The following is a 26,768-nucleotide window of genomic DNA, read 5'->3' as shown; positions in this document are numbered from 1 at the left end:
CCGGGTGACACAGTGGTTAAGAATCTGCCTGCCAATGCAGGGGACACGGGTTTGATCCCTGGTCCGGGAAGATCCCACATGCCATGGAGTAACTAAGCCCGTGTGCCACAACTACTGAGCCTGCGCTCTAGAGCCTGTGAGCCACAACTACTGAGCCCACGTGCCTAGAGCCCGTGCTCCACAACAAAGAGTAGCTCCCCACTCTCCGCAACTAGAGAAAGCCCGCGTGCAGTAACAAAGACCCAACACAGCCAAAAATAAATAAATAAATTAATTAATTAATTAATTTTAAAAGGGGAAAAGAAGGTAGTAGTTCTGGAAAAGCTACTGGGGATGAGACAGGTGCTAAAGTTGAATGAGTTGATGGATATTAGCTGCCAGTCCAAGAATCTGTTTAAAATTCAGACTTTTAATGGTTACAAATAAAAGATCTTATTTGTGAAAAAAATATTGTAATATGATACCATTTGTATTACTGTATATGATATATATATAATAATTTTTAAAGACTAGAAGGATATAAATTAAAACGTTAGTGGTAGTTACCTCTGTGTGGTGGTGGGGTTTCAGTTTTATGTTTTTATTTATAATTTTCTAAAGGACCTGATTTTTAACAATAAGCATGTACTTTTTTTTTTTTTTTTTTTTTTTTTTGCGGTACGCGGGCCTCTCACTGTCGTGGCCTCTCCCGTTGCAGAGCACAGGCTCCGGACGCGCAGGTCCAGTGGCCATGGCTCACGGGCCCAGCCGCTCCGTGGCATGTGGGATCCTCCCATACCGGGGCACGAACCCGTCCCCGGCATCAGCAGGCGGAGTCTCAACCACTGCGACACCAGGGAAGCCCAATGTACGTTTTTTTTAATCAGAAAAAATGAAACTATTTCCATCTGGGAAAAAAATTAAAGGACAGGTACAGGAAGAGAAGCTTGTGAAGGAAACCCAGGAAGGAATTTTCGGAGAGGTAGAAAGAGAACCAGGAGACAATAGTGATCTGAAGGAGAGGGATAAAAAATGTTTCCGAAAGGAAAGTAGGTGGTTAACAGTGTTTAATACGGTAGAATGGTCAAATAAAACCTGGGAAATGTACACTCAATTTGACAATTACCTAAATTGAGAGGTTTGGTAGAGCACTGGGAGTAGAAGGCAGATTGCAGTAGATTAAGAATTGAATCAGAGATGAAGTGGAAACATTTAGTACAGACTATTCTTTAAAGAAGCTTGCCCAAGATTTGAGGAATGTGGTAGCTAGAGAGCAATGCATTGACAAAGAAGGATTTGTTTGTTTGTTTGTTTAAAGAGAAAGCAGGCTTGAATATGTTTAACGACTGCAGTGGGGGGGGGAAGAATTTCATAGAAAGAGAGAAGTTGAATATACAGGTAAGTAATAGGAAAAGGCTTAAAATCAAATAGCCCTTGGAGAATTGTGAAAGTTAAATTCACAATGAGGTGTAAATACACGGTCTTTTTTTTTTTTAAGAGAAAGATTTGATAGGGTGGAGAGGAGAGTAGCAGGGTACTGGGCTAATTAAATCTTTTGCAGTAATAATGCAATTGACAGCTGTTATCAGCTGGCTCCCCCCCACACACAGAGATAATAGAATAGAATAGCCAAGGCAAATCTCTTGGCAAACAGGTGACATCAGAGCATGATGAGAGAGCAATGTGCATTTTCCTCTCATTGGATTTCTTTGACTATGTTCATTCTTTGCCAAAAGGAGTCCAGAGTTGGGAGGGGAATGAGAGAGAGAGATTTAGGATCCTCAAATTGGAAGGAATCTCATTAGTTCATCCTCCTGCCCACAGGCAATACTGGACCTTAATCAAACATACATCTATCCATCTTTCTGCCTTTAAATTTTTCCCAAAGGAGATTGCACAATCTCCGAATCAGTCATACACAATCATACTGACAAGAACTTCTTTCTAGTCTCTATTCAGACTGTCCTGAGGAACTGGCAAATCAAGAGCCCCTATAATTTGGGGTGTTTGTGTTCTTAGGAGCAGGGGTCTGGAACTGCAGGGAGGGAGTAGGGGGAGGGTCTTAGTGTAAAAGAGGTAGTGCAGAGAGGAAATCCAGAGAGCAGGGCTCATGACATACAGTCTACTCCAGGGAATGTTGATCCCGAGTTTACCTGCCTTTCTATGGAGCCCAGCTCTCTTTCTTCACACATCCATCCAACTGCCTACTACTAGTAGTGACTTCTCCTCTTGAAGTTCCTTTAACCCTCATTTCACCTGGCACCTCCCTAGGGATCATCTCTACGTTAACTAAATCCCTTCTGAAAGTTGGATGAAATGTTGGTGAAACATTTCCAGTGTTGATGAAAAGTCCTTTAAATACTCAACTTGTCTACTTAAGTTGGTGACTATATTTACTAAAGTATCTCCCAATCGCCTAGGGGTGAGGGCAATCTGAGGAAAAGTGGTGTGGCCTAAGTGTGTGAGTATCTATGCATGTTTATCAGGTGTTGCTAAAGACCTAACCCTTTAGCTGACAAGAGTTTGGCCTCCAGCTTCCATACAGGTGTTTGTTAATTATATAATGAATCATCTAGCAAAAATAAGACCTGGAAAGATGATAATGTCCCAATTAGCCAGCTTTCTTCCCTTAATAAAAGCTAACATTTACTGAACACTTACTATCTGCCAGGCACTCTTTTAATCACTTTATGTATTTTAACTCCGTTAATCCTCAGAACAATCCTATGACATATGTGCTTTTTTTTTTTTTTTTTTTCGGTATGTGGGCCTCTCACTGTTGTGGCCTCTCCCGTTGCAGAGCACAGGCTCCAGACGCGCAGGCTCAGCGGCCATGGCTCACGGGCCCAGTCGCTCCGTGGCATGTGGGATCTTCCCGGACCAGGGCATGAACCTGTGTCCCCTGCATCGGCAGGCAGACTCTCAACCACTGCGCCACCAGGGAAGCCCCATAGGTGCTATTTTTATAACTGCATTTTACTAATGAGGCACAGACAGATTAAGCAATTTGCCCAAAATAACACAGCTAATAAGTGGTAATGTCAGGATTTGAACCCAGCCAGTCTGGTTTTGGAGCCCAGGTTTTCAACCTGCCTCCCAGAGAAGATCCTTTTAGCCCATACAAGGCTAAAAAGGAGTCGTCGTAAAGGGAGAAAGGTGGAAAAAGAATTAGGAAAGGAAAAATGAGAGAAATAAAGACCAAAAAAATTGTTTTAAGGGGTAGAATGTCACTAACAACAGCTTAGTAACATTCTGGTGTAAGTTGCCTGCCCCTGCCTAGATGTTCTTCATCTGGCCTTTAATCTGAAACTTTTTGTATTGAATTCTATCTTCTTAATACCTATGATAACTTCAAACCTATTTAATTTCTGCCCATCCTTCAAAGCCTAGTGCAGGTCCCACTTCATCCATAAAGCCTCCATATTCATCCAGTCTACAGTAATCTGTACTTTTGAAATTTTTTACAGACTACTTGTCTGTAGTGTTCATCTGGCTCTGACTCACATTTTTAATTAGCCTTGTGTACATTTATGTCACATCTTACCAACCATACCGTAAACTCCCTAAGGGAAGAGACTATGACTTTTATTCCTCTTGCATCGTGTATCCCCCATAATGCCTAGCATGGTGTATTGCAAATAATAGGCACTCAGCAAATATTTGTTGGTTGACTAATTGATTGGGAAAGGTCAGAGACTACATCAAATCTTGGTTAACCCCTGAATCATTAGTGAAGAACTATGCACTCAATGTGTACTCAATAAACATTAATGATGATTACAAAATCATTCAAAGAGTTTTTATAGAGCTTCTACAGTGTATAGAGAATGATGTGTAGGGATAGAAATTAAATAGAGGACACAGCTTCTACGTTTGAATACCTTAGTTTAGTCTTCTCTTACTACTTCAATGCACACTATCTCCTTTCTCTGAATTCCTGCTGCATTTGAACTCCGGACTAGCTATCACTCAGTTGTTGTCTCCCCCGATTTGATTGCAAGCTGCTTGAAGGAAATGGATAACACTGTGCTGGGACCATAATGGAATCACAGAATTAGAAAGGACTTTAGAGATTTCCCTATTGTCAAACTTCCCACCCAACGCAAAAATCCCTTTTGCAACAGCCCTGATTGAGCTCTTATTTAATTATACACTTCCAGTATCAAGAATTAATCAATATAGGAAGCATAGGAGGAGGAATAGGTTCAGGAGCTACATAATGAGTTGGATTCTGACTACGTGCAGTTTACTGTGATTGTTAGACAACCAAGTGGAGAAAAACAGCTGAAATTCAAGTCTCAATCTCAGGAGAGATGTCAGGACTGAAGATAGAGACTTGGAGTCTTGGGAATGGAAGTAGTAGTTGAAGCACTAAGGTTAAGACTACTAAGGACAAGAGAACAAAGCAACCAAGGACAAAATCTCCGAGAAATCCTCTACTTGGAAAATGAGAGGAGAAATCAATGAGGTGAGAGAACTGGAAGATGAAGAAGAGAGTTTTAAGGAGAGACTGGTCACCAGAGTCAGTGGAGGATGGATCAATGAAGTTAGAAAGGATAAGACTGAGATAAGGTTATTTGATCTGGTGATTAAGAAGCCACACATTGATGACCTTGAAGAGAGAGGTCTCAGTGAAGTAGGGTCTATTTTGACTTACTCTAGTTACCTATAATGCCTACTTCAATGCCTGGTTCAATACATATTTGCTGAATAACTGAATAAATGGTTGGAAGAACTATAGTTCCTGCTAAAAACAGAGGGTGTTGGGGAAAAGTAAAGAAGTTAGCCTTTCTTCTCCTCTGAAGCAAGAGGAGAATATGGGTAATAATATAGAGAAATGTTAAGGTGAAAAAGAAAGGGGCAATGATTTTTCCCCCCAAAATGTGAAGTAAGCTCATCTGAGATTCTCTCACAGGTTTGATGGAATAAACTCTCAACCTATAACAACTATAAACTCTGGACAAAACACAAAATACACACACACACACACACACACACACACACACACACACACACACCTGAAAGCTCCAGAGAGTAAACAAAAGTAGGCAGATATTGGATGGAGGTTTGAACTTAGAAGAAGGGTACAGCAGGGGCCAGGATTCCCATTTTTATGGATTTAGCCTGAGGGCAGGCTGTAGTCATCAGCCACATCGCTAAAACTACAACAGGAAACCCTCATCTTTCTAGCCTAAAGAACCAGAGGACAGGATCTGAGGAAACGACAGTCTCTAGAAAATGAGGGGATATATCAGAAAGACATCCTGAGGAGGAGCCCTAAATTATCTGTATAAATTCCTCCCAAGACTTATCCTAAGCCATGCGTGCACAGGGTGGACTGAAAACAACTTTCATCTAAGACTAAAAGAATGGAACTGAGATTTGAGCTGCCACCCACCACAGGCAAGGCAGGGTTTTTAGTTTGAATCTAACCAAGTTAATTGCCTGCTGAAACAAATGCATCCTCACTCTTCAGAGAAGTATAACAGTATTCAGAAACTCCACAAGATAGCATTCACAATGTCCGGTAAACCCTCTAAAATTGCTCACTATATGAAGAATCAGGGAAATGTGGCCCATTCTCAAGGGAAAGACAATGGAGGCCAACCCTGAGATGATGATGCTCAATGAGGAGAGGAAAAATGCCCTGGTAATGAATGAAGAGATAGGAAACTTCAGCAGAGAAATAGAAAATATAAAAAGGAGCTAAATGGAAATTCTAAAACTGAAAAACACAATATCTGAAATTTAAAAAATTAACTAGATGCACTTAATAGCAGAATGAAACAACAGAGGAAAGAGTAAGTGAATTTGAAGGTACAGCAATAAAAACTATCCGATCTGAAGAAGAGAGTTGGTTGAAAAAAAATGAACAGAGCCTTATAGACCCATGAGAGAACATCAGTGGTCTAAAATATGTGTGATTAGCATCCCTGAAGGAGAGAAAAGAGAGAATGGGGCCAGAAACAGTATTGGAGGAAATAATGGTTGAACACTTCCCAAATTTGGGGAAGGACATATATTTACAGATTCAAGCTCAGCAAAACCCAAACAGGATAAATATGGAGAAAATTGCACCTATGTGTATCATAGTCAAACTGCTGAGAACCAAAGATCAAGAGAAAATCTCAAAAGCAGCCAGAGAAAAACAGCACATTACATATAATGATTCAAATAACAATGGACTTCTCCTCAGAATCTATGGATGCTAGAAGACAGTAGAAAAACATCTTTAAATTACTGGGGGAAAAAAATCACTGTCGACCCAGAATTCTATGTTCAGTAAAAATATTCTTCAATAACAAAGGCAAAATAAAGACTCTCTTCAGATAAAGAGAGTCTCTCTCATGCTTATAAGCCTTTATTCTTGCTGTTCCCTATGTCTGGAACACACAGTCTCTCCTCTAGTCCCCTCCCTATCTTCAGCCTGCTAACTCCTACTCATCCTTCACAACTAAGCTTAAATGCCACTTCCTCCAGGAAGCCTTCCTGATCCCCCAAGTCCAAGTTAGATATCCCTCACTATACATCAATAGCCCCCCACATTTCTCCAATCTTAGTATTTATCATGCTGTATGTAATTACATGAGTTGATTGTCTGTGACCTTCGCTAGACTATATGTTCCATTAGGGCATGCACCATGTTTTCCTTATTGGTATATTTGCAGTGCATGCAATAAGCACTCAATTAATATTATTGAATAAAGAAAAGAAAGTCTGATTCCAAAGTATTTATTCCTTTCTATTATGCCAGGCTGTCATCATCTAGAGGGAGGTCCTGACACTACTATAAGATTGGCTACTATTATACTCTCTTAAACTTTATGGAGAAATCTACTGTGCTTTGAAAAACTGAAGCTTTCATTGAACTATAATTTTCCTGTGATTTCATGGGTAATTACTGTTTGGAGGCTATCCATATGTGCTTAACATAGATCCTTGGCAATCAATGCTTGTGAAAATCCTCATTCAATACCACTTCAAGATAAATGACGAGTAACATAGAAATGATTAAACTATGATGCATCCAACTTATAGAATATTATGTAGACACTAAAATTATATTCATAAACCTGTGTAATCATTTGAAAACACACTTATATGTTAAGTGGGAAAAAGACAAAACCAAAAATACACAATTGTATGTATAGTGTGATTACATTGTTTTTGTAAAAAAAAAAAAAATCTATGTGGAAGGGAAAAATAATGCTGGAAAGAAATATAGCCAAATTATTGGCTGTGGTTTTCACTGGGTGATGGAACTACAGTTACTTTAAACAATTCTTTTCTGTATTTCACAATTTTTCTTTAATAAACACATTATTTAAACAGCATTATTCCTATAGTGAGTGTGGGGGGACTTTCTTTTTAAAAAAGTTTAAAATAGAAAGTAGGTAGAGGTCCCCTGATACACCAGACGATAATCACAAGTAAAACTGGACTGTGTTTAAGCCTCCTTTCTCTTTAACTTGTACCTTAATGGCCTGATACCACTCATAGATTAACTAAGTGCATGACCTTGTTGAAGGATGCTATAAGACTGGCCTCAGGAAAATAAGAAAGGGGATCAGCAGTGGAAAGTGCCAGAGGCAGAAGGAGAAAGAGACTAAGCAAAGAGATCAGAGAAAGTAAACATAAAAGAACAGGAAACGGGGCGGGGTGGGGGGGAAGACAAGAGGATAGGTATACGTATATACATACTTTCATACATTGGCACCCGCATGAAAAAGAGGAGCTGGTCGTGGATTTTTATTACAGGCATAGCTAGCATATTTTCATGTTATTTTATTATTATCTGTATTAAGAGTATGTGTGCTTGTGCCTCGTGCCTCACTATTCCCCAGGGGCACACTATGTATTTCTTCAGCCCACATGTGCTGTCATATCTGCCTGATGTTGCCAGGGAAGATCAACTGGACACTAGGTCTGGACATTCTGGAGCCTACTCTGGGAGCAAATTGCATAACCACGTGCCTATCTACGTGAGCTATAGATTTAGCAGACTATGTGGGACAGTCGGGAACATTCTGGGTGATAAAGGAGATCTGGATGGGGATTCGGGAAGTCCCAGAGGCATTTATGGAAAACAAGAAAGTAGATTAGTTCTCTCTGGGTCTAAACCCATTTATGACAAACAACTCGACAGCTCATAGCCAAGATTGTTTTTGTAAGATATTCATATTATTCTGTTGACTTTGTATATTGCTTCCGTCATCCTTGAAACTTTCACTGAGCTAGTGGGATGGCTGATGGGGGGGTTCGATTATTAAATGTCATGCGAGAGTGTTGGAATTAGAAATTAATTTTTACATGGTTTGGTTTGAGTATAGTCATTTCCCAGAAAGGATTTCTAGCAACCTCGCCTTTTCTGTATGATAATCCATCTTTTAACCCACCTGGAAATCAGGAACAAGGAGACTTAAAAGTAGGACATGTAAAGGGACCAACACAAGATCTTTTTTTTTTTTTTTTTTTTTTTTTTTTTGTGGTACGCGGGCCTCTCACTGTAGTGGCCTCTCCCGTTGCAGAGCACAGGCTCCGGACGCGCAGGCTCAGCGGCCATGGCTCACGGGCCCAGCCACTCGACGGCACGTGGGATCTTCCCGGACCGGGGCACGAACCCGTGTCCCCTGCATCAGCAGGCGGACTCTCAACCACTGCGCCACCAGGGAAGCCCCCAACACAAGATCTTAGCATCATTCATTGACCTTTAGAGGGTGGATGCAATTGTCTTAGAGCTCCTGATGATATAACTTGTAGGGTAAAAAACTGTGGCTTCCATTACCGTACGCTAGAGTCTTGCACCATCCAATACAGTAGCCACTAGCCACATGTGACCAAATTTAAATTAAATTAAAACTTCAGCACCTCAGCTGCCTGGCCACATTTCAAATGCTGAATAAGCACATGTGGCTAATGGCTACTGTATTGAACAGAGCAGATATAGAATATTTCCATCATCATAGAAGGTTCCATTGGACAGCACTGTGAATCTAGACTCGCAGGATGGTGATCTGAGGACAAGGCATCTCTGCGTCTGCATGTAAAGTGACTTTAAAAAATTTTATTGGGGTATAGTTGATTTACAATGTTGTGCTAGTTTTACGTGTACAGCAAAGTGAGTCTGTTATACACATAATATATCCACTCTTTTTTAGATTCTTTTCCCATATAGGTCATTACAGAGTACTGAGTAGAGTTTCCTGTGCTGTACAGTAGGTCCTTATTAGTTATCTATTTTATATATAATAGTGTATATGTGTCAGTTTCAATCTTCCAATTTATCCTCCCCCCTGTTACCCCCTGGTAACCATAAGTTTATTTTCTACATCTGTAACTCTATTTCTGTTTTGTAGATAAATTCATTTGTAGCCATTTTTAGATTCCACACATAAGTGATACCATATATTTGTCTTTCTCAGTCTGATTTACTTCACTCAGTATGACAATCTCTAGGTCCATCCATGTTGCTGCAAATGGCATTATTTCATTCTTTTTTATGGCTGAGTAATATTCCATTGTACATATGTACCACATCTTCTTTATCTATTCCTCTGTTCATGGACATTTAGGTTGCTTCCATGTCCTGGCTATTGTAAATAGTGCTGCAATGAGCATTGGGGTGCATGTATCTTTTCAAATTATGGTTTTCTCTGGGTATATGCCCAGGATTGGGATTGCTGGATCATATGGTAGCTCTATTTGTAGTTTTTAAAGGAACCTCCATACTGTTCTCCATAGTGGCTGTACCAGTTTACATTTCCACCAACCGTGTAGGAGGGTTCCTAAAGTGACTTATTATTTTTCTTACTTCAGGTTGTCTCTTTGCATCAATGTGCTCCGAGTGACACCAGGGAAACTAAGGCAGTTTAGCAGACCTATTAACCCTCTTGCCACACACACACACACACACACACACACACACACACACACACAGATAAGAATTCTCCCTTGAAGAATGGCTAAATAAAACATGACATATTCGTTAAATGGAATACAATACAGCAGTTACAGGGAATGAGCTAGAGGTATCAATAAGGATAGATCTCAAAAACATTTTTATGTGAAAAAAGTCAGTTGCTGAATGTAATCATTTATTGCACACAAAACAATACTACATTTTTCCTATGTAAGAGTAGTTTTTTAAAAGGTCTGGAAGAGTACATATCAAACTAATGACAGTGCTAACTTCAAGGAGGGAGGAAAGGTGAATGGGATAAGGGACCAAAGGGATTTTTTTTAAAGGAATTTTTAGATTTTTCTGTAATGATCTAAAATTTTAAAGAAAAATCTATTCATGTATTACTTGTGTAACTACAATTATTAAAACAGGACACAAATGTATATACATAACGTGAATATAAATATGTAAAAATATGGTGGTGAAAAAAATAAGGGAAGTATACAAAATCCTAACGATAGTTGTGTTAAGATGGTGGGTTTGTGGGTAATTATTTTATTCTATTTCTCTATTTTTAAAAAGTTTTTTTGTTTTATGGCTGTAATGTTAATACAATAAAAATTCTTAAATAGAAAATGAATCCACCTTTATTCTGCTGACATAGTATTATCACACATTAGATGTAGTTCTTAAGAGGCAATGGGCTCTGGTATACAATTAGTGCCAGAAATAACAGCTCAATCTCATTTATGTAAAAAATTTCAATTGTGCTTGGTGACAGTCTCCAAGATTCAATTGGTCAATATAAAACCCCATTCTGCAGCTAATTCATACTGGCAGATACACTGGAACCCTACAGTTCCTAAAAACAGAGGGTCCATTGGAATATTTACGAGAATTCCCTTCTTATGCCCAGGACACCTGACTGGTTATGGGCTTTGAAAATTGTTCAGATCAAAAATGCCTCCTCTGGGGACTTCCCTGGTGGTCCAGTGGTTATGACTCTGCACAGCCAGTGCAGGGGGTTCGGGTTTGATCCCTGGTTGGGGAACTAAGATCCCACATGCCGTGCGGCACGGCCAAGGGGGGTAAAAAAACCCCTCCTCTGTGGTGTGGAACTCAGTTCCAAAATCTGTTTCCTAAGAAAAATCTGGCTTCACCTGCACCCTACCTCCATGGGGATGCGAGGTCAACTTCCACGCAGGCAACAACACTGGTCAAGCTTCTCAACTTTCAAGCCAGAATGTTAACCCTGTCACCCAACCACCTGTTCATCTGGCTTCCAAAACATATGGATCCTGCCTCAGTCAACAACAGAGCATACCAACTCTTCTGGGCTTCATCTGAGAATAAATGTAGTCAGCCTCTGAGGTCCTGTCAGAAGCCTGGCTGTGAGAAGAGGTATTTATGGAATATATTATAAGGGACATTCTATCCATCCACTCCTTTAGGTGGCATTTTAAGTTGTATCCTCAGATCAAGTTAGAGCACCAGTAGGTTACATGCCTGAACCATATTAGCTCGGCCCCTGCAGAAATGCTTTAATGTTATACCCTTGGCTTTTAGCCAGGGCAGTTACAAGAAAGTAATATGAAAATCTCTTCTGTGTGCATTATAAAACTGTTACTGAGGACATTGTCCCTTATGGTAAATCCCACATGAGAAATTTCTTATGGAATTTAGTGTCAGCGATGAACCATTATGTAGCTGTTAAAAATTGTAATTCTGAAAGACTAAATATGAAAATGTGCTTATGATATGTTCATTGAAAAAAACAACACAGAATGGTACATAGAGTCTAATTGCAGCCATGCAAAATTATTTGTGTCGGTGGACAAGGACGGAAAGCTATAGGCAAATATGAAAATTGCATGAGGGCGATGGGAGTACAAAACTTTTATTTTTTTCAAAAAATTTTGTTTGCTGTAGCCCTGTCTTTTCAAGTGAGGGAAAAAAGAATTTAGTGACGAAAATCTCTATCTCTCTTGAGGAATTGCCACGTGTCTTTCTTTCTGATAAGAAGAATTGTGTAATTTACTGTGTTTTCCCCGTTCCCCTGGGCGGCCCAGAAGATTAATTTAATGTTCAGTCATCGCACATTAGCTGCTTTTTCCTCTACATGCCTCTGATGTTCTACTTCTATAATCTGATGACATTTGTACTTTTTTTTCTGGTAAAGTGCCTCAAATCCCTTATAGAAAGAGCAAAACATAAAGCATTTCCCACATTTTAAAAGTTATACACAAAGAAAATTGGAAAAACATAAGAAAGTAAAAAGAAAAAAATAACCACTGTTAACACTTTTAGGCATTTCTTCCTATTTTTTTCTCAATGTATTTTAAACAAAATTATGAGCATATAGCATATAAAGCGTCACATCTAGCTCTTTTCAGGTAATTTTAAAATACAAGCATCTTTTTGTGTATTGGAAGCTCTTCTGGTAATAAGCCTAGTAAGTATCATGCCATTCGAAGGTTGAAACCATAGAGGCCTATAGGAATGGTTAATGCGAAAGCTCAAAGGTCAGTTCAAAGAGCCAGAAACCTGAGAGATGAAGCTTTGTGGACCTTATTCCTGCAGGGGGCCAGGACAGAATTTGTGTGGGTGTGAAGTGTAAGCTCAGGGCAGTCTAAAGCCAAAAGGGCAATCTGGAGTCTTGTACCCATATCAAACATCACAGAAAATAGGATTTTAGACCTAGGAGAGACTTTAGAGATCACCTAATACAATATTCCCATTTTACAACTGAAAAAAACAAAGCCAAAGAGGTGAATTGATTTGTGTAGGCTCTGGAGTCAGATGGCCTGGATTTGCACCTCTGCCCTACCACTTAGTAACTCTGGATCTTAAGTAGGTCCTTGTACCCTCTCTAAGTCTCATTTTCCTCTGTGAAATGAAAATAGCAATAGCATTTAATTTACATGCTTATCGTGTGGATTAAACCAGATAATCCGTGTAAAGCACTTAACACGGTGTCTAATACATAATAAAAACTCAATAGATGTTACTTATTAACAGTAGTGTAATTATTATCATTATTCAACTAGTTAGTGACAGAACAACGACAAGGACTCAGATCTCCTGACTCAACCTAGTGCTCTTTTCACTACATCAGACTGACTTCCAGGGTTTGGAAAGGACTGAAAGCCGCCTCAATCTTAGTAGTGGTGCCAGCTCAAATCTACTTGGGGCTAAATCTTAGGAGTTTAGTCTGGGGTGTACTTCATGCAAAAGCACGTAGCCTGGTGTCTGGAAATGTAGGCTCTTACGAAATGTTTATTAACTAAAAAGATTTTTAAAAACAACGACAGGGTTGGGAGGGTGTTGTTGGCTTCTACGAGAAGAACAAGAAATCTTTCACGGAAACACATAAAAGAAGGATTTAGGGAAGAGGGCTACAAAAACATGGATGTTCCGTACATGTCTGTGAAGACCAGGGCCAAGCTGAGGTTCCTTGAGCTTTCTCATTGTTATTTTTGTTAACCCCTTCATCTTTCTCTGTAGTTACTAGCAAAAACCCTATGCAGACCCTAGATTGGGGGAGGGGTGTTTTCAAAGCTGGGCAGGGTAAGAAAGAAGTGGGGAAATGTCTATCTCAATTCAAATGAATAAAGCGGCTTGGCAGCAGGCTTGGGGGATGGCACCCAGGTAGAAGAGTGGATGGTGGCGGTGAAAGAGGCAAGAGAGCCAAACACCTTTGACCTTCAAGAGGAAAAAAACACATGAGAATGGGGAGCCAGTTGAGATCATAAACTCTGGGCTTTCAACCAGGAAAAAGTCCTGTGCCCCCCATATCCTACCATATTTCTGTTTGTAACTTATAACTATAGCAGTTTTCTGGGGGCCTGCTGTTGGTCCTCTTTTTCTTTTTTTTTAGTTTTGTTGGAGGATAGTTGACTTACAATGTTGTGTTTTATTTCTGCAGTACAGCAAAGTGACTCAGTTATACATATATATATATATTCTTTTTCATATTCTTCTCCATTACGGTTTATCACAGGATATTGAACACAGTTCCCTGTGCTATACAGTAGGTCCTTGTTCTTTATCCATCCTATATATAATAGTTTGCATCTGTGTTGGTCCTCTTTCATGACCAATGTCTCTTCTATTTTCCAAGGCCACCTTGCTGACTCTCTCTCTTGACTAATGTGTATTCCAACACTGCCACGGTAATAAAGTGCATAATTCTGACCTCGCTGGATGCATGCTTTAAAGTCTTGGTGTTCTTACCATTCCATCAATCCTTCGGCTCACCCTCCTAAAGCATCTGGAGGTCCTATGGTTTATGGTCATTTTCATCTGTCCGTAGTTATAAGGTATACCCTCATCTTAACAGTAAAGGCTCAATAGGCATTTGTGGATTGACTGAAGAATTTATACTCTAGTTGGGGAGACAATATGCCCTCATGAAATGAAAAGCCATGTAACCCCAAGCACAAAATGAAAGAATACAAACTGAGTTCGTAGAGGCTCAGGAGATGCAAAGTTGTTGAGTGATCTATCAGGTTGGGCTAGTTGGGGAAAGTTTCCAAGAGCATGTAAGTTTTGAGCCTTGAATTGGAAATTTAAGGTGATGGACATGAGTTGGTAGAGAGGTGGACCTTTTCAAACAAATGCACAAAGGGAGACAACACAAGATATAACTCAAGCCACGACAGGTGCCTGCCCCACCCTGCCATTTCCCTGTCTCAGCAGGTCTTCATGATCTGCCGCCACACCTGTTTCAGTTAGAAGAGAGCTCCTTCTGACCTAGCACCCACCAGGCTCCCTCTTCTACCAAATTCACCGCTCGTGCAGCACTTTCCGGGTACTCCAGGCTGTGCTGGAAGAGGCGTAGGCAGGAAATGTTCGCAGGCATTGTAAGCAACTATCTCCTGTCCCTTTAGTCTGGACCTCAGGTGGGAATACACAGTCTTCTGTTTACCCTCTATATGACAAATGCGTGTTGGAGTAGAAGAAGGCAGGAATATGTAGAACCAACATGGTTATGTTACCATGAGCAGACTAATATCACTTTGAAGGTCTAAAGTGCTGCGGTCTCTGAAAAACTCCGGGTGGTATGGCTTTACAACCGTGATGGGAGGAAGGCCTGATCATCACAGAGCACGTATCAAGCAACACTGCCAATGGTATAATGCTAGGCACTATACAGATAAGTTAAATTACAGTCCTTATCCCTAGAAGCTTGCTGTCTAACAGGAAAAATGGGACATGGCCCGGCAGTAAATAAATATGATACATTTATTAAAACGTTGTCAAATGCACAAGTGCAATGGTCACTCAATTCCTGACCTCATTCATTTGACAAACATTTATTGAATGTCTGTTATGTGGGCTCACAGAGATACATAAAACTTGTCTCTGCCTTCAAGGTGTTCACAGCTTAGTGGAAGAGACATATATACACATAAGCAAATAATTAGAGTATAATATGGTTTATGCTATATAACATAAGCCTGCACAAAATGCTTGGGAATGCATAAGACAGAGAACTAACTGTACTTGAGGGAGACCAGGAAGGCTGAGTAAGAGTTTTCCAGAATAAGAGACTTGGGGAAGGGATGATGAGAGGAAGGACATCCCAGGATGTGGAGGGAAAGGTATAAAAGGGCATGTATGGCATTTCCAGGAAATAGCGTGAAACTCGAACTGGTCAGAACTTTATGTGCCCAGTGAAAGAGGAAGTAGGAAAGGTGGCCTGAATCTGAAGAGACCTGTATGCCTTGCTAAGGAGTTTGAACTTTATCACATAGGCAATGGGGAAAATCAAAGGAAGTTTTAAGTAGGGAAATGCTATGATCACATATAGGTGATATTCCAGTTCTCCTGCCTCCTAGCTGTGTGACTTTGGGCAAGTCACTAAATCTCTGAGCATTAGTGCCTTCGTCTGGAAAATGGGGATGACAGGGGTACCTACCTCACAGGGTTGATTTGAGGAGTAAAGGAGCTAATTTATATAAAGCAGTCAGCACAGCGCCTGGCACATAGTAAGTGCTCCATAAATTTTAGTTATTACCAGGAGTGTTTCTTAGAAAGGTTACTTTGTTGACAGCACAGAACATAAACTGCAGTTGGGAAAAGAATCGTGGTGGGAGGTCTGATTAAGACGATGCTGCAATTTAGTCCAGTGATAAATAAGATCCTGAACTGGGATTTGGATGTGGGAGGTTAGGGAGATGAAAAGATGAAGGGTAAATCTAGCTTAGGTGACTGGGTAGATTAGGACAACCATTAACCAAATTCAGAGATAAGAGTATCCAGAGGATAGGGGTGTGGGTGCAAGAACAGATAATAAGTTCTGTTTGGAACCTGTTGAATGAGAAGTGAAGTCGCCGAAGATGGGAACCTGGAAAATATCAATATTTGAGGAGAGGCCAGAAGAGCCAGTGGAGAAAACTGGTTAGCAACCGCACTATCAATGGGAACTGCGTATGGGGAGTCGAGAGCGGTGGGGGAGACACCGTCATCAGCTATTTGTTTATGTTCCCCAAGCCCTCCGCCCATCTCCTCAACACGAAAACAAGCCTATTCTTTAGTCAGTTCTTTGCTTCGTGCTTCTCAGTTTTCTGCTTCTTGCAGAGACCGCATTTTTTTTTTCCTTTTGCCCTCTTCTGACGGAAAGACGGAACGGTCTAACATCTCTCGACACGCTCACCTAGGCGATCCCGAATCACAAGGGAGGACGGGGGAAGGGGAGAAAAGGAAGAAAATGATTTTTAAATAAAAGAAAAAGTCCGCGACGACCTCTAATAATTAATGTTCCCCCTCTCTATATCCTGCCACGCCACTCTCCTGCCACGCCACTCTCCTGCCACCCAGATCGGGCTCCTGGCCGCGAAGTAGGACGGGAGATGTAGTCCCCAAGCCGACCAGGCTGGCACTACTAGAGAACTCTGTTTCCCAACCCGCTCTCCAGGCGCGTGCGCAGATGGCTGCCCCGGCGAGTGGTAAACAGAGACGTCAGGCGGGGGCCGCAGCTTGGAGCAAAACAAAAGGGAAACCCGGGGGGCGGGGGGTGGGGGGGTTTGATAGGGGGATTGGTGCGGGAATTCAAGAGGCTGGGGCTGCGGGGACGTGGACCCGAGTAAGAGTTGGTGGGAGGGAAGAGGCGGGGGGAGGGGGAGTCAGGGGAGGGGCGAGTGACGCGGGGGAGTGGGGCGTGGGGGAGGGCAGTGATCCGGGTGGAGGAAATTCGGGAGGAGTGTCCGGGGGGCAGCAACTTAAAAGGGGGAGGGAACTGCGGCTAAAGAGACGTTCGGTGATGGGAACGCGATTTGTGAGGGGATACGGTGCCTCAGGTTTAAAAGAGCAGGAAGCTGAGTGAGAGGTTGGGGAAAAAGTGCCTTCGCTAGGAGAAGGTTACAGGTGGTGTCTCGGAAAGAGCTCCGAGGCTGCAGGCTGTAGTGGAGGAGAGGATCAGAGAACTAACTGTGTGCAAGGGACAGCTTAGGGGCTAGCGTCCAGGGGCGAGGGGGAAGTTCGAGACTTTCTGAGGACTGGCAGGAATGTGCCTCCTGGCCCTCGGTGCTTCCCCCCTGGGGGGAGGCATCGCGAGGGACTGTGGCAGGCTCCTCTGAACGCTGAGCGGCGGAGGTCCAACTCCACGTATGGATCCAGTGAATGAGAATTCAGCCAGAGAGGCTGCCGCGCTCGTAGACCTCGATCCCGACTTCGAACCCCAGAGCCGTCCCCGCTCCTGCACCTGGCCCCTTCCCCGACCGGAGCTCGCTCCCGAGCCGTCCGAGCCGGCCGAGGTGGAGTCAGGTCTGGGAGAGAAGGTACACACGGAGGGGCGCTCGGAGGGGCGCTCCCAGCCGACCCTGTTGCCCTCCCGGCTCCCTGACCCGGCAGGGGGCCCCCAGCCTGGGATCCTGGGGGCCGTAACAGGTCCTCGGAAGGGAGGCTCCCGCCGGAATGCCTGGGGAAATCAGTCATATGCAGAACTCATCAGCCAGGCCATTGAAAGCGCCCCCGAGAAGCGACTGACACTCGCCCAGATCTATGAGTGGATGGTCCGCACAGTGCCCTACTTCAAGGACAAAGGTGACAGCAACAGCTCAGCAGGATGGAAGGTAACTATGACCCCCTTACCTCCGTCCCAATACCCGTCTGCTCCTGGTCCCCCCAGTCTCCTTACCTCTTCTCTGGGGCCCCTTTTACACCCCTAGCCCAGAGGTCCACCTTCCGTCGTCATTTAGACAAACATTTACTTAAGACATAGTATATGCCGCTGGGTGCTTGATGCTGGAGGATCACAGATGAATAAGACACTGTCCTTGCCCTGGAGAAAATTGAATTCTCTGCTCACTGCTCAACACTCCCAGCACTTTGGCTTGGGCTGTCCCAAACACTTATCCCCACAGAGAAGTCTTTATCCTATGTACAGCAGGAACTGTGTGGATTCCCCGCAGGAACCTAGCCTTCCCTCCTCCCCCACCTCCCACCCCAACACCTTTTCTCCCATTCCTGTGGGATCACTTGGATTCCCTGCTTGCCTCCCAATACCTCAGGGTAGAAGTACTGTTCTAGGACTCTGCTACCCAAGAAGATGGAGTGAAGTGGCGAAAGGTAAAAAGAGTGATATCCATGTGGTAAGGTAGCAGATCTTATGCACTAAGAAAAAAGGGGGGGCTGCCTCGGTTTACCCTATATAATGCCAAGAAACTCTCCTTAGTAAGGGGCTATCCAAGTTGTGGGGGGAAGTTTTCATTTACTGTTGAGGAATATTCATGGAAAAAATAGATAGGGCTCTGACTTCAGAACACAAGGTTGGGAGTTCCCTTGGCCTTCCATGAGGAAACTGCGAGGAAAGATCTCGCTAGATGCTCTGAAAGCTTGTCCTGAGAAATATGGGGCTCTAATCACAAGATTTGGGAGCTTTAACTCCTATTGACACCTTGTGCCCCTATAGGTGGTGAGATCAGCATGCAAGGAAATACAGAGGGTTGAGTGAGCAGAGGAGGGTCTTCTCCTAGGTATAAGAGATCAAGGGATTGGATCTGAAGTATCCCTAGGGGTTGGGCAGAACAGAAAGCAGGACAGCTGACTGAGACCCTTGGCACTATTTCTGGGTAGACTGCCACGCCACAGTCTCAGCTCATACAGAGCTCCCCTCCTTGGACCCAGCCTACACAGCTGTTTTTCTTTTCCCTTAGGTTCATTTTCCAGGGTAGAAGAAATAACCATGAGTTGTTAGTTATGTTGTGGTAGTGTAGTCCCTCCTTAGAATTTACACTTGTACGGGTTTTTTTTTAGTTTACAAAGTAATTAAAACTTTTAATTTCATTTATCTTCACAGCAATTCTGAGATTCCACATTTTACATATTAGGAAACTAAGGTACAGAAAGGTTAGGAAACTCGCCAAAATCAATAGAATGAGGACTTGAACTCAGGTCTAACTATAAATCTTATGCTCTTTCTGCTAATCCATGCTGCCATGGAATGACGGCAAAGCCAAATCAGGCCAAATCTGGGGCCTCCAAGGCTCTCACCTCCCACTCCCCACCCCCACCCCACTCCAAGGGGGAGACCTCAGCCTGAGCCGGCTTCCCTGGTGATGTGCCAAGGTTACTACCACTCCACTAGGGGGCGGCACTCACCTAGAACAAGAAGGCTTAATTTAGGTGGCTGGGGGAGCAATTAGCAGTCACCCCCCTTCCAACAGGTTAGAACGGTAGGCTTCTAGGGAGCCAACCTCTCCAGGTAGGAGGCTGTACAATGTACTAGTTCCAAGGCCTAAAGAAGAGGGGATGAATAAATGGCACTCGTGGGTACTGAGTAGTAGGGAAAGGAATGAGCCTTCTCAGTAGACCCAGAGTTAGAGGATGGAAAGGCGGGGGGGGGGGGGGTGGAATCACAGTGCCAGAAGTCACTGTGGTTCTCAGTTACTAAGAGCCCAGGCTGGATGGACAAGTGTGATTCCTTGAAGGAACCAAAAACATTAACGCAGCCAGAGGAGTTGGAATGCCATTACTACAGACAACGACTTCTAAAGAGCCCTGGAGCAAGAGGCTGCTTAAGCATCTTTCCCCAGGCAAAGGGTCTCCTTATCTAGAGCATCAGTCTGAAACACATGAAGTGATTTCTGACTGTCCATACCTCAGCCTGCTAGTTGCTCCAAGCCTTTCTGGGCTCCTCCCAAGTTTCTAAACACTAAAGAGCTTCATGTGGGAAGCCAAATGCCCCTAAGGTTGGATATCCTATGCACAAATTCCTGAGGAGAAGTGGGGAAAAGGAGGTAGGAAAGAGAAGGGAGGTTCCTGGAGGGTGGGGTGGGGCGGACCCAAAAGGATGATGTAACTAGCCTGGAGCAGCCAGTAGAAATAAGCTGCTCTGGGGGCTCAAGAAGCTGCCAATCTCAGCTCCCTGGGCCCCTGGAGAAAAAAACTTATCTCTAGCAGAATATCAGCAGCGAGGGAGGAAGGAAGAACACAGCTTCTAATACTCAAGGCACTCAAGAGCTGACGGAGCCTCAAGGGGAGATTCACCATCCGTCACCAGAGGGCCACCCACCAATCAGGCAACAAATATTGATTATGTACTGGGAGATTGGCACTCTGAGGGGGGCACTGCTGGGGGCTGCCCACCTGGACAACATGTCCTGGCGTTTACACTTGATAAGATGAATTACTTGAAACCATAAATAGCATAATATAGACTGGGGAAATTTGCGTGGAACAGATGAAAAATGCTGTACAAGAAATTTGGCTGCAGAAGTCAAGCAACCACTTTAGGAAAGAGAGAGGACTTCAGCTTGATCTTGACGAGCTAATAGAATTTAGAGAGGGGAGATCCTTCCCTGGACAAGTAGGGAGGGAGGGGAGGGATGGGCCTGGTGTATTTGAGGCACAGGGAGAAGCCTGGCCTGAATGTACTTGAGGGTGTATATCCAGGAATTGGGAGAAATCAGAAAAAAGGAATCTGCCAATCCTATAGAGAGCCGGGGCCCAAATGCCCTGTGCAGAGTGGAGCACCAGCCTTGCTGAGGTTCCAGCCCCTCAGCCAGTTCAGAGGACCGGCTCAGGACAGGGTGGGTCTGTCCTGGGCTGCTTTTGCGCCACTGTCCTGTAAATTCCACCCAAGCCTGCATTCAAGGAAAGGGGTGGAGCTGTGGAACGCTCTTTCCCACTTGAGCCTAGTTCTTGCTGAACCAGGAGTGCATCTTCCCAACGCCCACAAGCCCCAGACAGCCACCAGAGACTTGAGAGGGGTAGAGCGCTGTGAGCTTTTGGGGGGGCGGGCTGGGGGGGCACAGTGCCCTCTGAGTAGCTCATTGCTCAGGTGGGAACTGTGTATGGTCTCATCCCCTGCCACCACCCCCCACCCCTATCGTTGCCTCTTTTCCCCCTGGATTTGACTAGCTTTGCATCTCCAGGAATGCCCCTGCTGCATCCCAGCGTCTTTTTAGACTGCACTGCCGGCCGCTGACCTCCCTTTCCTGTTGCCTCTGCCCCCTCCAGAACTCCATCCGCCACAACCTGTCCCTGCACAGCAAGTTCATCAAGGTTCACAACGAGGCTACCGGCAAGAGCTCTTGGTGGATGCTGAATCCAGAGGGAGGCAAGAGTGGCAAGGCGCCCCGCCGCCGGGCAGCCTCCATGGATAGCAGCAGCAAGCTGCTCCGGGGCCGCAGCAAGGCCCCCAAGAAGAAACCAGCTGTGCTGCCAGCTCCGCCCGAAGGTGCCACTCCGAGGAGCCCTGTTGGCCACTTTGCCAAGTGGTCAGGCAGCCCTTGCTCTCGAAACCGCGAGGAAGCTGATGTGTGGAGCACCTTCCGTCCACGAAGCAGTTCGAATGCTAGCACTGTCAGCACTCGGCCCTCCCCCAGGAGGCCAGAGCCTGAAGTGCTGGCAGAAGAGGAAATGCCAGCCTCGGCCAGCAGCTATGCTGGGGGTGTCCCTCCCACCCTAAAAGAAGATCTGGAGCTGTTAGATGGGCTCAATCTCACATCTCCCCATTCCCTGCTGTCTCGGAGCAGCCTCTCTGGCTTCTCTTTGCAGCATCCTGGGGTTTCAGGCCCTTTACACACCTACAGCACCTCCCTCTTCAGCCCAACAGAGGGGCCCCTGTCAGCAGGAGAAGGGTGCTTCTCAAGCTCCCAGTCCCTGGAGGCCCTGCTCACCTCTGATACGCCACCACCTCCTGCTGATGTCCTCATGACCCAGGTAGATCCCATTCTGTCCCAGGCTCCGACACTTCTGTTGCTGGGAGGGATACCTTCCTCCAGTAAGCTAGGCACAGGGGGTGGCCTGTGTCCTAAGCCCCTAGAGGCTCCAGGCCCCAGTGGTCTGGTTCCCACCCTTCCGATGATAGCACCAGCACCGCCTCCAGTCATGGCGGGTGCTCCCATCCCCAAGCCCCTGGGGGCTCCTGTGCTCACACCCCCTGCTGAAGCTCCAAGCCAAGACCGAATGCCTCAGGATCTCGATCTTGATATGTACATGGAGAATCTGGAGTGTGACATGGATAACATCATCAGTGACCTCATGGATGGGGGCGAAGGACTGGACTTCAACTTTGAGCCAGGTATGGCACCTCTGAATCACGGTAGCATCTCACAACCTATACCTCCTCCTAGGTGTCCAGCTAGTCCTGTGATTGAGCAAGAGATAGAACAAGGGGTAGCTGGAGGTCCTGGGGAACTGGAGGGACGATGTCATGTTAGAGTGGCATAGTTTCCAGATGGGACCTCCAGGCCCCTCAGCAGTGCTCACCCCTACAAGGCAGCATGGGAGAGGTGGGGAAGGGGCCATCTCTGTTTTCCTTGGTGTGGATCTTGATGGTGGAAAGTTGTCATGCCCCAGATGAGCCTCTTACGTTGTCCGTTTTCTCTTCCCACAGATCCCTGAGCCATTGGCTGGCAGCTTTTTTCCCTGCTTCAGAGACGGAGCCAGGCGTGCCCATATCCACTCTTTACCCTTGACCCCTCCCTGGGAATTTGGGACCCTGCTTTAGAGCTAGGGTAGGGTCTGCTCACCTGGGTGTTGAGGAAATTATAAAGCCTGGGGTGGGGAGGAAAAGGCGAGGGGGAAAGGGAGAGGGTTTATTCTCACTGTGCCAATTAGGGGGTAAGGCCCCCTTCTCAGGAGCCATCCTTGGGCCCCCCCATTCCCACCCCATAGGTTTTGTAGCAGGGGCGGGCAGTACTGTTGGAAATGTGAAGTCACCAGTGGCCTTACCCCTGCCTTTGGGAGCAGGATTTTTTTGTAGAGTCTTATCTGAGCTGGTCCAGGCTGGGTTGAGCCTGGGATTTTTATGCAGTGGCCCCTTGGGCCAGTGGTGTGGGATTGGGGGGGGGGTAATGGGGAGCTGGAAGGGCCAAGGTCTGAAGCCTGGAGTGGCTCACCAGGCCAAATCACCCTTGGAAGGCTACAGATAACAGAAAGGCTTTTTATAAACTTTTAAAGAAATATAAACACAAATATAGAGATTTTTAACAGTGGCAAGGTGCTAGTGATGGGGAGAATGCTTTTTTCTTTCTGAAGGCTTTGTCATAGTGACCTGATGCAAACACTACAGACATTACTCCGGGAAACATGGTGGAAGTAGGGGAGAGAACCCCAGGTCAGCAGAGAGCAGGGGACAAGGGGAAGAGCTCCCATGAGGACCAGGTGTAAAACACGGCCTACACGGAACTAGCTTGGAGTTTCCCTAAGTCAGGTCCCCTCACTCTGTCACCTTGTGCCTGGGAGTGTGTGGTGTTGGGGCACAGTCACACTCTGGTGTGACCTCCTGTGGGTTCGTGCTATGGTGGGAGAGTGTGTTGAGGGCCAGGAATGAGTTTGTGGCCTGGGAAGGGGGTGGGAGGGGGGAGAAGAGAAGGAGGGAAGGATTTAGGGTGGTAAAGTTAGGCACAGAGACCTCCCTGTTCAAGGCCCCAGACAGCTGTCCCTGCCCTTCTTCCCCTTGCCTGACTGCAGGGGTTATGTGGAAGTGTGTGCAGTAGCAGGCAGGGGGAGGGGCGGAACAGGGAAAGGGGAGCTGGGGAGCTTGGCTGAGGGTCTGGGAAATGAGCAGGGATGGAGGGGAATGTGGATCAGGTTTACTAGCACCTGCTAGGAAAGGCCATCTGGGGCTCCTTCTCCACCCTAGCCCCCAAAGCAGCCCCTCCCCCAGTCCCCTTTGCATTGTCCCCTCCCCCGCCCCTGCTGTGGGTTCCCATCATTTCCTGTGTCAGCGCCTGGCCTACCCAGATTGTATCATGTGCTAGATTGGAGTGGGGAAGTGTGTCAAATCAATAAATGAATAAATTCAATAAATGCCTATAACCATCTCTGGTTTCTGCTGCCTCGCTGTTCCCCGCGGATAGCGGAGGGGGAGGTAGGGACTGCCCAGAGGCAGACTGGTGGGGGTGGGGGAATTTCAGACGGGGACTTGGTGGAGTGTGGTGGGGGGGGGGCGGGGGAGATGCCCATCCGTCACCTAACCCCAGCAGGAGTAGGCGGACTGTGATAGGCCTCCCAGGGGGAGGCAGTCTGGTTGGAGAAGACCCCACCCCCACTCTGTCCCTCAAAGGCTCATTGTGCTAGACTTCGCTGTCTTTCCTCACCCCCACCCATGTGCTTGCCCCCGCCGGCTCCTGCGGCTCCTACCCACCCTGAGAGCCTCCACAATGCCTGGTGCAGACTTAAGCCTTGGTGCAGATATTGGGAGAAGAAGTCTTGAAAAAAGGAACCTCACATTAAATGCCAGTAATTTCATACCTAGTATTGCTGCTCTCACTTGGTCACTTTATTTTGTTAGTGATGATTATCCCTACTAAGGATAAAGTTCACTTTGGTCTTAAAGAGCGAGTGGTCCCCTGTTCATCTGAGCATCCTGATGATTTGGACTGGAAAAGGAAAGGGTCAGTAAGTAGAGAAAGAGGCCCCTGCAGGGAAGCTTTCTACAAACTAGGGCCGAAGGCAGGACAAAAGAGGTGAGAGGCAGGTCTTGGGCATGGATGTTGGATTTGGAAAGGAAATTCATCCCAGAGGGCCAGGGTGGAGGAGCCTTCGGTAGACTGGCGGGGAAAGGAGGTTGCTGGGACAGACCATGTTTGGGAAGTCTTACTGGGAGTTTCACTGACGATCGAATTGGAGTGGCTTTCTTGGCTGCTTGTTTTCTAAGCATTTTCATTTGACTCCTCTGCAGGAGGTCACATTGTGTATGCAAGGCATCTAGGAACCAGGAAAAGGCACCCTCACCTCTGAGGACTGGAGACCTTCCCTTCCCATCCTGTCCCTCCCATCATTCAAATGATCACTTGGAGTAACCGGGCCTAAAGCTAGGCTGAGGAGTGACCTGAAGGTGCTTAAGCTTTGCTCTTTTCAGTGGCAACAAGGACACCAAGACTGCAAGAGCAAAAGGTGAAGGAAAAGATGGGAATGATGTGGTGGGGATAGGGAGATGTACTGAAGAGGTGGCTGAGAAACAGCGAGAAGGGATGAGTGACACATGCACACTGCACCTGGTTTGAGCTAAACATCCCTTCTGAAGTGGCCCTAGACCCTATTCCCCTTTTCCTAGGATCTTGTGATCCTACCTGACGAACAACACCAGCCCCACCCTATATTCTCCATCACCCACCGTTATACAGTGCCCTCCATGTTCCTCCTTCCTCCATCATGCTCCTTACCAATTAGCTCGGGTTCTGGGTTCTTCAGGAGGGGCACAAAAGCTCTGTAGACATTCTCAAGTCCAGTTCCTGTAAACATGGCAGTGCACGATCCCCAGTCCCCATCACCCAGCCTCCACCCTTCCAAAGCCCAAGATTTCAGGACCCTAACACTCAACACTACCTTGAGCTGGTGTACCTTATTTTCTTCCCTCTGGTCCATCCCTAGGTCAGGTCAGGGGAGGTGGGGAGCGGTGCATAGAATGTGCTAACCTAACCAATGTCATAGAGGCAGTGCCCTTTCTTAGGCTGACTAGAGACGGTTAATTTGGATCTGGTTGAGGGGCCCTATTTGAAGGACCAGGTCCACAGTCCATCTTCGGGGCCTTGCTCTATCTCTGGGGAATGCTCCCAAGCCACTACCTGGTAATCCATGCTCCACTCTACAAACGTAGTAGGTGTTTCGAGCTATAAGGAATTTGTTGGCATATTCTCCAAGGGTCTTCTTCAGGAAAAACAACTGCATTGTCCCCATTGTATCACACAAATCGATGGTGTCTGGAGGGAGACCACAGGGTAATTGGGGCAGCTAAGGAGGGAGAGAGGGAGCAAAAGAGGCCAGTGATCCTATTCAGAATGTGTTGGAGGAAGCTGTCGGGATTCAAGGAGCTCTCTTCTTGCCAGCAGGAGGACTTGAGGGCTAGAGATGGCCCTGCTACTTCTGACCCTTGGCCATGAGTCCCCTCCCCACACTCCTCACCTGTTTTAGGCAACCCCACTTTATGACAGATATAATGCAGCAACAGGATGATAGGGCAATTAGTATTGGCCAGAAACTGCTGATTATCTGAGAAGAGATGGCACAGGGCATGTGGTCCTTCCACAGTTATACCATCCCTGTGATCTCCACTGCCCTCCAACATCCCCAACCCTACACATAGACTCCAGCTCTGTGATACCCCTCACCTCCATGTTTGATAAAGATGAACATGCTCTGAAGATCTTCTCACTCTTCAGAGAGTCTTAATAAGTCATGTTCTAGAGGCCTTGGGGGGCCGATTGGGCCCATAAGGTTGGGGGACTGGAGAGGAAGATGGATTAAATTGGCTGAGGAGGTCCAGACTGGGCAAACAGGAGGGAGCTCTGGGCAGTTGTGGATAAGCAGCATCCCTAGGGGTGGGGCCTGAGGCTGCAGCTGAGGGATTATGATGTCAGAAGTGGTATGTGTGACAGAAGGTGAGGTAAGGCTAAGGAGAGAAGAAGAGTTGTTAAAATGGGGGCAACAACAA

General features: G+C 45.5%; 2 protein-coding genes across 2 annotated transcripts; one reads left to right on the top strand and one right to left on the bottom strand.

Annotated features, from left to right (window-relative positions):
• Nucleotides 1–16,864: 16,864 nt before the first annotated feature.
• On the top strand, nucleotides 16,865–24,154 carry FOXO4 (forkhead box O4). Its single transcript, XM_059050412.2, has 3 exons — nucleotides 16,865–17,955; nucleotides 21,344–22,409; nucleotides 22,725–24,154. Exons 1-3 carry the CDS (start codon nucleotides 17,491–17,493, stop codon nucleotides 22,730–22,732), a joined length of 1,539 nt encoding a protein of 512 aa, XP_058906395.1. The 5' UTR covers nucleotides 16,865–17,490; the 3' UTR covers nucleotides 22,733–24,154.
• Nucleotides 24,155–24,654: 500 nt separating this feature from the next.
• CXHXorf65 (chromosome X CXorf65 homolog) lies at nucleotides 24,655–26,470 on the bottom strand. The gene is made up of 6 exons (XM_059050491.2): nucleotides 26,446–26,470; nucleotides 26,240–26,326; nucleotides 25,903–26,037; nucleotides 25,501–25,569; nucleotides 24,936–25,042; nucleotides 24,655–24,714 (listed from the first exon to the last, which is right to left on the bottom strand). Exons 1-6 carry the CDS (start codon nucleotides 26,468–26,470, stop codon nucleotides 24,655–24,657), a joined length of 483 nt encoding a protein of 160 aa, XP_058906474.2.
• Between the last annotated feature and the right edge of the window lie 298 nt (nucleotides 26,471–26,768).

The sequence above is a fragment of the Kogia breviceps genome, chromosome X, assembly GCF_026419965.1.
Source record: "Kogia breviceps isolate mKogBre1 chromosome X, mKogBre1 haplotype 1, whole genome shotgun sequence".
NCBI lineage: Eukaryota > Metazoa > Chordata > Mammalia > Artiodactyla > Physeteridae > Kogia > Kogia breviceps.
Note: the sequence above shows the minus strand (reverse complement) of the source record. Positions and strands in the feature narration are given on the sequence as shown.